This window comes from Lytechinus variegatus, chromosome 5, assembly GCF_018143015.1.
Source record: "Lytechinus variegatus isolate NC3 chromosome 5, Lvar_3.0, whole genome shotgun sequence".
Lineage (NCBI taxonomy): Eukaryota > Metazoa > Echinodermata > Echinoidea > Temnopleuroida > Toxopneustidae > Lytechinus > Lytechinus variegatus.
The window spans coordinates 3,423,364-3,438,308 of record NC_054744.1 but is presented as its reverse complement, the minus strand read 5'-3'; the positions used below and the strand labels follow the sequence as shown (position 1 = coordinate 3,438,308).

Sequence of the window (14,945 nt, the reverse complement as noted above, 5' to 3'; positions counted from 1 at the left end):
GGGCTTGAACCCATCGCAACTTCGCAAACCCATCGCCCATGGGCGATGGGTTGCTTTTCGATTTCACGAAACTCTTGCGACGGGTTCATCCATCGTTAACCCATCGCGGCTCAGCAGATGCCCAAAGGGTGATCGCAGGGCTGCGATGGGTTCAAAAACGTAACTTCCTGTCCCAAGGTCATGTTTTGGCGCGAACACTTTGCCGATACTTATTTCTTGACATTCGACCGTGTAGACATTCTGCTCTCTAAAATTTCAGATTTTTCAATAGTTTTTATAAGTTTATCTCATCATGGCCCTTCTTCTGTACGTTAATAACGCTCGAGCGCTCAATCGAGAGCGTGTCTTCAGGGATAGGACCAATCCCTTGGATGTATTAAACGATAGGAAGATGCATAAGTACTACCGTTTCACTCGGCAAGGGGTGATGAGGATCATCGACCTAATTCAGGACCGCATAGCCCCTTTGACAGAGAGGAGTCATTCCATAGACTCAAGGCTGCAGGTGTTTGTTGCTCTGAACTTTTATGCAACATCCGACTTTTACTCCAGTGTCCAGAAGGAGCATGGTGTTTCTTCAGCTAGCGTTTGCAGAATAGTCGCTAGAGTTTCCGAAGCTCTGGCAAACTTGAAAGATGAAGTAATAACATGGCGGCCAGTGGTTGAAAAGCAGAGGGAGTTTATGGAGACGAGTGGATTCCCCATGGTCGTCGGGGCAGTGGACTGTACTCATATTTGGCTTGATGGCAGCCCTTTGGGGGACACTGAATACGCATTCATCAACAGGAAGGGATGGCACAGTATCAATGTTCAGTACATAAGTGATGCCAAGTACAACATAATCAATGTAAGTGCACGGTGGCCAGGATCTGTGCATGACAGCAGAGTCTTCGAGAATTCAGCGGTAGGACAATCGTTCCAGCGTGGTGAATTGGAAGGTGTCATTCTTGGTGACTCTGGTTACCCGCAAAGATCATGGTTAATGACCCCATTTCGTAATCCTCAAACACCTGCAGAACGCGCTTACAACAGGTAGGATACATCTTCCGACTAAAAAGTATTGCTATTGTGAAACGCAATTTGCATTATTAACTAGGGACCTACTTTATTAATTCCCGATGTGGATATGTTTATAGATTGAGCTTAATATAGATTGCATTCGCCATTAATCAGAATGTTGAGCGGGATCCCGGAAATATCACCAAACACCCTGAAATGCTCCTTACCCCCCCCGCCGAACCTGATTGAGCCCACTGAAAAAATCACAAACATGACAGTTTAAGTGTAGGTTACTATAAAAATATGAATTGCTTACACATACTTAGTTGAAATATATATGAAATATATATGTTAGACATCCCATTTCATGTACTTTTTTTTAATATAGACATATTCTTTACAAAGGGATAAAGAATTGAATTTGAATATTCTAAAGCTAAGTACTTATCCTAACAAAATATTCATCTATGCGTATAGACATGTACGAAAACAATTTGTTATAAATTATGTTCTGTTGGAAATAAAATCGAATTTGAATTGAATAGACATTGCAGATTACGCGACTAATTATGAATTGCTGCATGTATATTAAAAAAGAAGTGATGCAAAGTGTAATTTTTGGATGTTTATGATTCACATAATTTTACATTTCTAAATTACTTTTTTTTCTAATGAGTGAAACCCCTTGAGTGATCCAATTAGTTTTAAAATACATGGGTTCTAAAACGTCTAACATTTTCACTAATAGGCACTGGCGTACCAAGGGGGGGGGGTCAACATCACCACACACCAAAACTTACACGGTCGAGAAAAAGAAAGGGAAAGAAAAACGAGTTAAGAAGGAGAATGCTTATAAATCAGTATATCTTATATTGCGGAATGGGTATCGAAATCCCTGCAATCTGATTGGTTGAGAGCTATGCTAGAATTTTTACTGGCTGCATGAGAAAAAAATATAAAATTTAACAAGAAAAAAAAAATATGAATAAAAGAAAAAAAATTGACATTATTTTTTTATGTATTTTTTTAATCAAAAAAAGAAAAGAAAATCACTTTAAAGAAATAAAATTTCATGCGTCTGGTCAAAAAAAATAATGCATCCGTCAATAAAAAACAAGCTTCCAGTAAAAAAAATCATGCATCCGGTAAATTTCTTATTTTCAATTTTGGGAATTTAAAAAAATTAAAAGCCCCTATTATATAAAATGTGCACTCGGTACCTTTGGTATCAATGTCTAACTAAACCCACTCAGCTGCGCCTCGTGGGTTAAACGAGGCCAAAGTTACCTCGTGCACACAGTTGCTACCGACCCACTCTAACCCATGCATCATTTTTATACCACACACTAAACTATGGCTTATTATATTTCCTTCATTTTAATTCAGGTCTCACATGAGAGGACGAGTGGTGGTGGAGCAAACTAACGGTCAGATAAAGAAGAAGTTCCCTTGCTTAAGGAGAGGTCTGAGAGTGGAACCAAAGAAAGCCTGCACAATCATCGTTGCTTGCACAGTCCTGTTCCGTCTCTCAAAAGAGTGGAAAGAGCCATACCTTGGAAGGGATCATGAAGTACCACAAGTAGGTGCAGATGACTTTGATGGTCCTGTCAGCAATGAGGGATATGCTGCACGTGCCCAACTGGTGGCCAGATGTTTCACTTGAAATGGATAACATTAATGACGTTGATTTCCCATGGAAAGGATCTTTTTAATCCATATAAATTTTTTTAATGAATAATGTTAACATAAATTCTAAATGATGGCAATTGATTTTATATGTTATGTTTGAAGGGTATTCCAGGCTGAAAATATCATCTGAACAGATAAAATAATATAATATAAACAAAACACTTAAATTTTCATCAGAGTCTACAGGAATTAATAAAGTCATGAAATTTTAATGTTTTGCATTATTCGGTGAAAGAATACTAGGCATGTCTTCAGGAGTATGCGATAAACAATCTTATGATGTCACATTCTTTCATTCTTTTGTATTTTATTACATGAAATATTTTTTTTTTCAAATTTTGTCCACCAAATTGATTTAATGGATAAAATATTCATTACTTCAATTTCAGTTAAAAGGGAGACATATCTGCAAGAAAATAATTTTAATTTCAATGATAACATAATGGAAAGTGAAGAGGTAATATGACGTCATCATCAATGAATATTCACGACGGAGTACATATAACCATGATGACTGTTTTCTCAAAATATTGCTAAACTTTAAAATTCAATAACTTCTTTGTTTGGTTCTGAAATATGATGATAATTTTTGCGTTTGGCTCTATGAATTATAATCTATTTATTCAAATATTTTCTATTCAGGATTCCCCCTTTAATAACTCTGCACAATGAACATTATGAATACACAGGAAATTCTATAAATGTGATTTCAATAGACTTTTATTGAGCTCACCTTCATTGTTCTTTACAGACTTTGTAATGTGAATTCACATCTTTCCAAGACCATGGTCATCAATTTTCAATAAAATCTTTCTGCTGCTAAAATACAAGTTGATTCCTGTTGATTTGCATTGAAACATTATACTCCATTCACTTCTAAAGATGTTTCATATAATTTCAAATCCGTGTACGTATAGATGTTTATTAATGCATAAGGTCAATGGATCATACAATTACATTGTTCCGGAGAGCAGAACTGACTGCTTCTCTAAAAATATTAATCAATAACAGTTCTTGCTAAATGAAGTAAATAATTGAGAATTAAATTCATTGCTTAAAACAGTAGTCTCAACAATATGATGATAAATCCACATATAACATTGATAAATAATTGATAATTCATTTTATTGCGATAATATCGGAATTTCATTAAAATAATGATTAATCACTGTGACATTTATCTGAGACCTAATGTACGACTGGACTCATTGGTGGCAAACCTAGAACACTACTGCTCTGGTCCTGATTGATTGAAATTTGATGAAATACGTTCCAGTAATCCATGAATACCTTTCAGAGTAGACAAGATACCTTCCAGTGCTACCACTTTACGTTCTTCTTTCAACACCATTTGCTTATTTAACGTGAGAAGGTCTATCTCAGGGCGATTCCACACTAGAAGTTCAAAAATATCATAAATTTCAACATGCTTTCAATAAGTCATAAGTAGTGTAATATTTTACTATGATACCTAAATTTCATGAAAATTATGAGTTTTAACCAAAAGTGAAGACAGATATAGTTTTTTTTGGGGAGAACAATGGAATTTTAATTTTCAATAATTTTGCTCATTGAATAGTCAAGTACAAATTCCGCCTGAAACAATTATTTGCAAAGCAAGAGAAGATTGAAAATATTGCAGGTCAATAGAATAATATATCATTGATGGTTCCAAATAATATCTACAACATTTTCATGATCCATAATAGGGGCAGCCCTGATTTTTCCTGGGACATGTCCCGTACGACACACAATATAATAATGCATTTAATTGCAGGATTTGGATTCAGAAACCATAAATAGTAGGCATATTTAAATTCATTTAATTGATTTAACATAAAGTGAACTGAAAAGGTACTTTGTTTATCTCCATAGAACATGAAATAGGTGATTCTAAACATTTTAATTGATTTCATGTAGGCTTATTCTCTTGTGAATCCCTTCAGCTAAACTGGTGATTTTCACTGATCAGAGCAGGTTAATTTCTTTTCATTGAGCATGAAAAGAAAACTTTTATAATTATTTCAACCTAGCCTGGAAGATGACTTCCTCTTGCATGCTAATGTGGAATTATTATAAGATGTAAAAAAAATACATATCAATCATCATGATCATCTATTTGGACTTCCCTTGATGATCACTATTTTTTAATACAGTATTGAAACTCCTTACTTTTTTCAAGTTGCAAAAAAAATCTGGAAAATAAGACAAACCATATGGTTTCATGAAATGCAGATGGGTTTGAAAAAGTAGAACCGCACTTCTTCAGAAAAGAATTGGGACAAAAAAGGAAAAAAAAGTGACAGTTGTGACATATATCATGTAGATATACATTTTATTTAAAAAAATTATAACATTTTAGCCCCATAATTTACACAAAGTTTCATTCATTTATTGTTTAGTGTATGGAAATCATCAATTTATTCCCTAAAATATAACTTCACACAAAACTTGAAGTTTTTCAGGTCGTAGAAATGCTGTGAACACTTGTACATTTCCCATCATGAAAAAATTATAACATATTGTTCCCAATTGTATATATTGAGGTTACTTAATTGTATTGTCCTGAATGACTACTTATTAAAAGATTTTTCATAAATAAGCAAGAATTTAGGGGCAATGCTCCTTCTGATTGATAAAAAGTTCATGTTTATTTATTCAGGCTGCCCAGTACAACACGCAAGTGCCTGTACAACACACAAGTGTCCCGTACGACACAGAAGTGTCCTGTACGACACACACTTGTCCCGTACGACACATTATTTTATTTATGATATATTGACAGAAATATTCACCTAATAGCGGTTTCTAACCTAATGAATGTCTTAGTTTGATAGGATTATCATTACCATCAGCCAAATAATGTGATTAAAGAAGTCAAAGTGACATAAAGTAAAAAAGTTTGGCTTCAATTTAGAGATGTCCCGTACGACACATTTTGAATGTCCCGTACGCCACAATGTTCTCGAAAATTATAATTTGCTTTATTTATTCATGAATGTTTATTTTGCTTTCTTTTATAAATGTGTTTGTTCTTGGGTAATTGAGTGTCAATTTGAGTTCAGTTTCTATGAAATTTATCTGCCCAACTCATAGACTTTTGAGTACAAACTTGAGGTTTCTAAAAAAGCCACTTTTTCTGCGTCCGTACGACACATTACTATTTTTAATCTGTATTATACAGGATGTGAATTCAAGTCATGTTAAGTCTTGGTTTTTCTTACACTCTGGTAGTAGTTGATGACCACCTATAGTTACTGGAATATTCTTTGTTTTTTCTTGTCAAAAACTGTCAAATGTTCTCTAAATGTCCCGTACGACACGTATGGAATCACCCCTCATCTGAGTCCTTCTTTAGCTTTTTCCCTTTCTTCCGTTTCTTCATCGCTTGTCGTCTTTCCTGGGACTGCATTACCGTTTTTAAAGGAAAGAAAACGAATGAAGAATATTTATTAGAATAAAAATAGCTAAATTCTAACCTATAATAAATGTAATTGAAGTCCTTAGAATGCTAATTGTAATTTCTATTTTGTCATGACCTTCACTAAGATCAGGGAATAGAAATTTATAGAATGTTTTCCTTATCTCAAGTGAAAATTTTATAAATAGGCATAGGTGAAATTCAGATATGTCTCATATATAGTTTTAATTAAACATACACAATAACACTTAATGCAAACTTCTGGTATGCCTATCAATATTAAAATGTCATGAAAAAGTGTTTGTTAAGGTCCAGTGCTCACTAAAATATAACAAATTCACATTTTATGTACTGGTTACTTTAGTAGGTCGGCTGCATAGATTCGCATTGTTAAATCACTATTAAATTAATTCATGAAATGATATGACCAAAGCAATAATGAATGTTCTAAAAAATGTTTTTAGTTTTAATTTCCTCCATCTACTCTCCCTATAGAGGGTTCCCGCAGGCAGCCATGTTGGAGGACAAACAATAACAACCTGTGCATCAAACCATCATAAATTATTGTCTAATACACAGTTTTCCCATTGTTATGTCTTCCACGGTGACGTCATGCTGAAACCCTCTATATGTGTATTTCATTTGTCATTGTTTGTTTACAATTTGCTTTCCCCATGAAATGTATATTATTTGGCGAATGAACATTTTATGATGATGATATATATGTATACTAATGTATATATAAATGTATTTAAGAATGAATTATTATGATTTTAAATGTCAAGTCGTAGCCATGTTTTTCTTCAAAATAAATTAAATTTCTAATTTACACTTACATCTTCTGTTTCTGACTCTGTTATTGGTGCAGGCCTCTGTGTGAATAAGGATTTATGGTAAAATTGTTATTGGTTTGGAAGTTTCCTTGTGTCAGCAAGTTAAACATAAATGAGCGTAGGCATAGATACTTGAGTTTGTTTGTTGATTTCTTTTCGGAATAAAATCACGTTAAGTGGAAAAAGTAATGATAATGGATGTAAGCATCCTCCCATTGCCAATGAGACCACCATGAGTTCAGTCACAGTAGATGTACAACTCCCCAATAAATTTCTACATATTTTGCTTAGATTGATACGTTTATCAAGTCTATCAATATATAATGTAGACTAGGCCAATGGAGGACATGTAAATATAGGGGTTCCATAAATACATCGTGGTAAAAGAGCCTTCTATCATAATGAGCACAAATAGATGTGAACTTGTGGTATATTTCCGTGTCCAAATGGGATTGTTGTACTTCTGTGACATCACAAATTTTGATCGCATTGCCAATGTGAGGATCTCCATAGAAATTTCTTGTTTATCCAATTGTTCTCGATCTTTCATTGATCTTAATCTCTTTTATTTTTCTGTTTTCATACAAGCAGACTTGGTTTCATTCTACTTGAAATATGATATATAAGAAATTCTCTTTACAAATAGTTTATCTCCTCTTATTGTTTCATTTTCACTTTCTGCTATCTATCTTCAGTTCTGAGGTCTAGGTAAAAATGAAATGAACCGTAATATTTTAATTGAAAAGTAATTATCAATACAACTTAAGATGCCAGACTCAAGCATTTCTTTTCGTCATTATCGTCGCCCGCTAAAAAGATTTTCGGAAATAACGAAAATGTGACCATGTGTTTTTCATTTGAACGAATAGAACAATGATTATCAGCAGGGGCGGATCCAGCCTTCGCCAATAGGGGAGGGGGGGGGCCGGAATTTTTTTTTCAGCCATATTTTCCCCGATCGGCCACTCGAATATGATATCTGCCGGGATTTTTGGTTTCTTTAAAGGGGTAGTCCTATTAGTCACTTCTTAGCTTTATTCTTATGAATAAACATAAATACATAATACCATAATCATTATTTATATAATGCGAGCGCGAAGCGCGAGCTATTTTTGGGGGGGAATCTTATGTACTTTTTTCTAAAAGTTTTGAACATTCTGGGCAATCCTGAAAAAAGATGTGTATGCAAGTGAATAATTATTACGAACGTGAAGCGCGAGCAGAAATGAACTGATGGAAAAGGTACTGTTAAGGACTTGCTTGCAATTAGCCATGAAGATGTTACATATTTTAAAAAATCAAATAATGCGAGCGCGAAGCGCGAGCTGAAATTTTTTGACATGTTTACCTAAGGAATGGAAATTCTAAGCACTTTTGTAACTTAACAGAATAGGTATATAACTAAACGATTGGTGCGAGCGCGAAGCGTGAGCAAAAAATTTCGTGATTTAGACCTACTGAACGAGACACTCTATTCAAGTTTTGTAAATCATGAAAAGGATGAGGAAGTGGGGATCTTCCTTACATTAATAATGCGAGCGCGAGCGGAAAATTTTTATATACGTTTTGAGCTGATCGAAAACGTATTTGTTATGGACTGCTTGAACTTAGCCATGAAGACGTTACATATTTCAACATTCAAATATTGCGAGCGCGAAGCGCGAGCTGAAAATTTTTGACATTTCTACCTGAATAATGGAAATTTTAAGCACTTTTTGTAATCGTGGAAAGGATAAGACAAAAACTGAACATTATTGATGCGAGCGCGAAGCGCGAGCGGAAAAATTCTGGACACTCTATTCATGTTTTGTAAATCATGAAAAGGTTAAGCTATTGGAAATTTTCACACATTAATAATGCAAGCACAAAGCGCGAGCAGACAACTTTTTTATATTGTTATCTGAAACTGGATAATTATTTAAATGGAGAACAAGCTGTGTATCTGAATAAACGTGTTTGAGATATCGACCTAGAATTTGGGTACTCTAAATACCTTTTTTTACCATGAAAATCAATAAAGCGAGCGCAAAGCGTGAGCTAAAAATATATGATATTCAGATCTGAAAAGAAGTCACTTTAAGCTCTGTATTGCAAGCACTTTGTGGAAAAATTGTGAGGTGAAAAAGGATCACAGTTAAAACAGAGCTGATATTTTCAATTATTATTACTTTGAGTTTTGACATAGGACCGGGATATTCTATAAGGACATTATGTCATCATAAGAAAATGATGACTATCTTCCTATTTCTTTTCCTAAGCATGAGAGCGCAAAATCTATTAATATTATGGCCTGAAAACTGGACATTTAAAGCACTTTTGTGATTGGAGTATAAAATCTATCAATGCGAGCGCAAATCGCGAGCAGAAATTTATGATTAATTGTCATGAAATGGTGATTTTAAGTAGTTTGTTTTAGAATTAATATTGAGATATAAATAACTCACTAATCAAAATGCAAGCGTGCAGCGCTAGCTGATACGTTTTGACAATCTGACCTAAATAGGGATATTTTGAGAACTTCATGGAATACAGGAAAATAATAGGTAACTGACAAATCAAATTTTGTGAGCGCGCAGCGCAAGCAGAAATTGGTAATATTCAGACCATAAAACAGAAATTTATACTTTTAAAAATCAATTTGTAAATAAAACAAAATGATGAAAGTTCAATTTCCCAGCTGAAATATGTTTTGTATATTGACTTCAGACTTTGATATTTTAAGGTCCATATAGTGAGCAAGATATCACCTAAAAGGCAATGCGAGCGCAAAGTGCGAGCGAAAATTTTATATCCCGACATGAAAGATTAAAAAAAAATTAATTTCCAAGTCTTCCCCTTATCTTATTTTATTCACTGATCTTTCTCCTCTTATGCTTGCCTTATTTCTTTTCTCCTCTCTTTTCCCTTTTCTTTTTCCCTTTCTTTTCCCCTTTTTCTTTTTTTTTGCTCCGCCAATAGGGGGGGGGGGGGGCCCGGCCCCTCGGCCCCCCCTGGATCCGCCTATGTATCAGTGTAACATTATTAAAGCAAAATTAAACGAAACAAAGATAATCATTTCCTTACAGTTATTTACATCGCCATTCTTACCTTCTCTCTTTCAACAAACACAGAGCTTGATGTTGGCCGACTCGTTTTCCCCGTTGCATCTATCAGAGGAAGTTGTCCGATTGATGGGATCTAGAAAAAAATAATGGGATAATATTCACTAGTTAAAAAACTTTCTGGGTAAAACAAAATTGCCTTGAGTGGAAATCAGTATTTTTTTTTCTTAAGAACATACATTTCATCAGAGGAATGTATTTGTCTTTAAAAGCGACCTTTTAACTATGCTATCTTCATATGCTGATCATGAATTTCAAATTAACAAAAACAATCAAATCTTTCCTTTTTTGAAGCACACCCTTGCAGTTTGGACCCCCCCCCCCCAAAAAAAAAAAAATAATAATAACAATTAAAAGAAACGATATGGGCTTTAATACCAATGTCAGTTATGGTCAGTTTTAATTTAGTTTTAATTTTCGTAATTGGATCTAAAATACGCAAACACACATACATTAATTTTAAATTCAACGTTTCCTAGTTTCATACAGTTCAAGCTTATTGTAGCCTGGAAAATATATGTATTTAAATGGGCCTATTACAAGGGGCAGTAAATATGATTTAGACTCGTATTTAGTGACTCACAGATTCCGAGTTTCCAATGGCTGTTATTCCATCTCTGAGTTCGTTTGGGAGGGCTTGAAGCACCAACTCGTACTGCTCGTTTGGTGGTGTGAACGCTCCGCCTCCTTTTATATTTCAGAGTAAGAAGTAGGAAAGAGACAACTATACTTAATAATTAAAAAAACTCACAGTTAAAACAGGGGTACCATGGTCAGCTTGGAATCCGTTATACATTAACATTTATACATATTGTTTTGTTTTTAAGGATGTTTTTGTTTTCTCTTAAATCAAAATAAACATTCATATTTCATGAACAAATTATACAATTATTTGAAATCTGCTCACATGTCAAGTTACAATAAAACCATATCCAATACAATTAAACAAAATAGTAAATATCAAACTTCAAAGATACTGGTATTGATATTGAAAATTATTCCTTGTTATCAATTGCAAAATAAAATATTAAACATGGTGTATTAGACAAAAGAGAAAAAAAATGATTAAAAAAACCCATGATATTCACCCCCCCCCCCCCGGCCTTCCCTGGGTTCAGAGCACCCTCCCCGTATAGTCTACTCTGCATGGAAGGGACGCCAAATTCACTGTATGTGTGTGTGTACATATATAGATATATATATATATATATATAATATATGCCTACCATTGTTCTCTTCATCCATTTCTTTACAATATATATATATATATATATATATATATATATATATATATATACATTGGTTATTTGTTTTTAAAGATTTTTTTTTTAACAAGTGCACAACTAGTTACCAAAAATGCATATAGCATTTCCATTTATTTGAAAGCAGGATTTAACAGCAATGTACATTAAATGCCTTGCTCACGGGCATAGGTGCCGCGGTCGAACTCCGGACTTTCAATGTATAGCCAGGCGCCTTTGACCACTCGGCCAAGGCACTTCCACATTATACATTGGGGAATCGATTATAAGACATCTCATTTTACAGCTATTTTAATAAAATCGATTACAAGACATTTTAATCACAGTAAAGAACAGGCGTTCGAATCAAAGTGTAGGACAGTGTAAATACAAGTAAATTATCCATGACAAGAAAAATGACAAAGAGCGGAAATCAGGTTGAGAAGCAAAAAAAAGGTTATTGCTCCCAAATGACCAAATGTGATGATTTGGGAGAATCATCACCTCAGAGTAAAAAAAAAATGCTTGCTATCTTTCTTTTTTGTTTGTTACCACAACCCTACAGCACCCCTACCTAAAAATTGAAAATCTTTCTCAGGGCCCTGATATATGTATGTATATATATATAAATTTTAATAAAATCGATTACAAGACATTTTCATTCCTTGTGACACTTTAATAAATTTTCAACAAAGCAACGTATCATTCAAAGGACGATTTCTAGATTATATTACAAAACAATTACACTACTGCAAAGAGCGAGATAAAAAGTTGAATTGAAAACATTTATTTCTTTTGGAAGTATACGATGCAGCTCTCTCTTAAATACCGAGTGGATTGCAAGCTGAAAAATTTACATCGCTGATCTGAAAACGAATATAGTCACGTTTGTTTATTTGGTTTTTATTTTACAGTGAACTGAAATATTTTTCAATCATTTTGCTTTCATTCTCTTCAACTTCCCCCTCTTTATTGTTTCTTCTTCTTGTTGCCATTATCCCTTTCTTAAAGTAATGCATTTGAGTATTAAATGCTTATGTGATTTCATAATTATTTGATTTTTTAAGGCTCATTATTAAAATATGTTCTTTAAAAAAAAACATTACTTGCATTCGCCAAGTAAAATTTGCTAGTAAGAATTTCAAATACTATTAGGTTGCACATATTTGAAAACAAAAACAAAGTTTATTCAGGCCAAGCAAAGATAAAAAAATGATATATTTACCTGTTCCATGCACTTCCTTTCTTCTTTGTACGTTATACTTCTTTGCCTTTGAAGAAAGATCCTGCCATTTTTTTCTTATTTTTTCCAGGGGTCTATCACTCCTTCCTCCTGCAGATACGATGGCCAATCTGCACCTGTCCCATGCTTCCACTTTCTGTCTCTCAACCCCCATGCTCCCCCTACCACCAGTTCCAAAAAGAGTTGAGGCATTCATTTTCACGAATGAACATAGTGCCTGGACCTCATGAGGCTCCCAGGGCTTTCCTCTTTTCTGTTGAGTAGAGCAAGAGAAGTTGGACACGAATCATGTATTTGCATCTTTTCTTTCATTCATAACTAAGTTATAACTTCTTTTAATTTTTTCTTTTTCTTCTTTATGGTAGCTAATAGCAACGGTATCGGTAGGCTACTCAACAATACAAAATGTAATTATTGACTTTTTTAAAAAAAATTTATTAAATAGGGGCCTATAGATCTGACGTTAGATCTAGGATTTAACGTTAGATCTTCTATTTATGCAAATCATCGTAAAAAAGATGACTTGGGTTGGGGAAGAATTTGAGCACCCTATATAGCCTAGGTCTATTCATATTCTGGATTATTTTTTTCAAAGATTTAGAACTAATAATACGCGGTATATAGATTTAGGCCTAGATCATATAGAATTCTGTAAGAAACTGACATAGACAGGGCCCAGGGTTAGATCTAACTGAGGGAGGTGGAACCCCCCCCCCAAAAAAAAGTCTGACTCTCTTACTCTTCTTGGCCGCTCCTACCCCTAGGCCTAGGCCCTACCCCATGCGTCATGCTGGTGCATTGAGTACAGTAGAGCCTAGATCTAGGACTAGGCCTTAGAATAGATCTAGGCCTAGGCCCTAATTCTAAGTTAGGCATACTCTTCGCACTCATAATTTTTTTTCATTAAGATACACAGCTTGTTTGTTTATAAAATAAAAAAATGCACTTTTTACATTTAGACCCTAGATCTAGGCCTAGTAGGCCTAGACCTAACAATGTAGACCTCTAACGTTAGATCTAGGGCTAGGCTCTATCTAGATTTTTAAATGGGGAACCATGTTTTTTTTTCAATCTGAAAATGACTGGCAGAGATTTTTTCCATGAAAATCATAAGGGGCCTATCTTTACTCGTTAGGCCTAGAAATTCTAGATCTCTAGATCTAGGCCTAGATCTAGACTTTTTCTAGTTATTTCCTTCAAATTTTCAAGATTTTGGCACACTTACTTCGCCTAGGCCTGGCCGACTGTTACTTAGAGTCTTTAGACTCTAGATCTAGGCCTAGAATCTATATTGTTGTATTCATTACCAACTGATTTTTTTTTTTTGGGGGGGGACGTTAGAACTTAGATCTCTACCGGCGTACCGGTAGACCTCTAGATCTAATCTAGGCCTACATTTTAAAAAAATGAAGTTAGAAGATCTAACGTTAGGCCTAGATCTAAATAGAGCCGAGGTCTAACGTTAGTGAGCAGACTTGGTTGAGAACTCTCTTGAGGGTTCATCAATCAGACATAGTTGGTCGTCAATATTTTCCGCTAATCATGCGAAGGGCCTCAATCCCCCCCCCCTTAGGCTATCCAGCCCATCTATAGTCTAGAATAGATCTAGAGAATCTACTTGACTACTAGGGCCTATGGACATGCAAAATAAAAAAAATTATTTGTCACGTTAGATTTCAGGCCTAGGCCTACGACTAAATTTACATCTAGCCTAGATCTAGGCTACTGCAGATAGCAATTCACGTTGAGCGAACGGACAATCTTCTAACTAAAAAAAGTCAGAGTCTATAGATATCGGTACTTCTATGTTAATTACGCCACTGAAATTGTTACAAAAAACAGAAAAATTCCCTGTCAATTTGGTAGTGAACAATTTTTTTATAAATTAACCAAACTTATTTACCTCAGTCGTATCCTTTGTAGGAGTTTGTCCATCCATAACTGCTATCTCGGTATACCGTAATTAATTGCAAGAAAAAACCCGCGGGTAAATGTTCGCTGCTTGCGATGCGTTTTGACCCCATCCTCGTTCAAGAATTGTTTTTTCCTTAAAAACGCATCGCGGCTGCGATGGGTTTTGTGAAATCCTATGAACCAACTAATCGCAGCCGCGATGAGTTGCGTGCGAGCGATGGGTTGGGCGATTAATCGTTCGGCAGTGTTAGTGAAATCGAGCCCCGGCCTGGCTTTTCGCTGGTTGGCAGCTGTGGATCTGTGCTGCGTTACTCCCATTCCTGGGCTACGGATTTGGCTACAGCTTGGCTATCCTCTTCCGCCAACCCCATTTCAAGTGCAGGGCTATCTCCTTCGAAACTGGTTCGCAGAACGTATCTCTGGCCACAACATTAACCGTGGTGAGCTTTGCCGATTCACCATACTTCTTGGACATGTTGTTCTATCCGGCTCTCTACGCAGTCT

The 14,945-nt window shown here is 35.0% G+C and overlaps 2 protein-coding genes across 3 annotated transcripts in view; one reads left to right on the top strand and one right to left on the bottom strand.

Annotated features, from left to right (window-relative positions):
- The window catches only part of LOC121415077 (ileal sodium/bile acid cotransporter-like), a 47,051-nt gene that overhangs the window by 13,772 nt on the left and 18,334 nt on the right, over nucleotides 1-14,945 (bottom strand). The window lies entirely within an intron of this gene.
- LOC121415079 (putative nuclease HARBI1) lies at nucleotides 7-2,708 on the top strand. Its single transcript, XM_041608161.1, has 2 exons — nucleotides 7-1,032; nucleotides 2,386-2,708. The coding sequence occupies exons 1-2, from the start codon at nucleotides 293-295 to the stop codon at nucleotides 2,660-2,662; spliced, it is 1,017 nt and encodes a 338-aa protein (XP_041464095.1). The 5' UTR covers nucleotides 7-292; the 3' UTR covers nucleotides 2,663-2,708.

Bases quoted from the DNA above. Each gene is read 5' to 3' on its own strand.
- LOC121415079 (XM_041608161.1), top strand. From the start codon at position 293: ATGGCCCTTCTTCTGTACGTTAATAACGCTCGAGCGCTCAATCGAGAG. The intron at 1,033-2,385 runs GTAGGATACATC...ATTTTAATTCAG, and splicing joins GCAGAACGCGCTTACAACAG to GTCTCACATGAGAGGACGAG.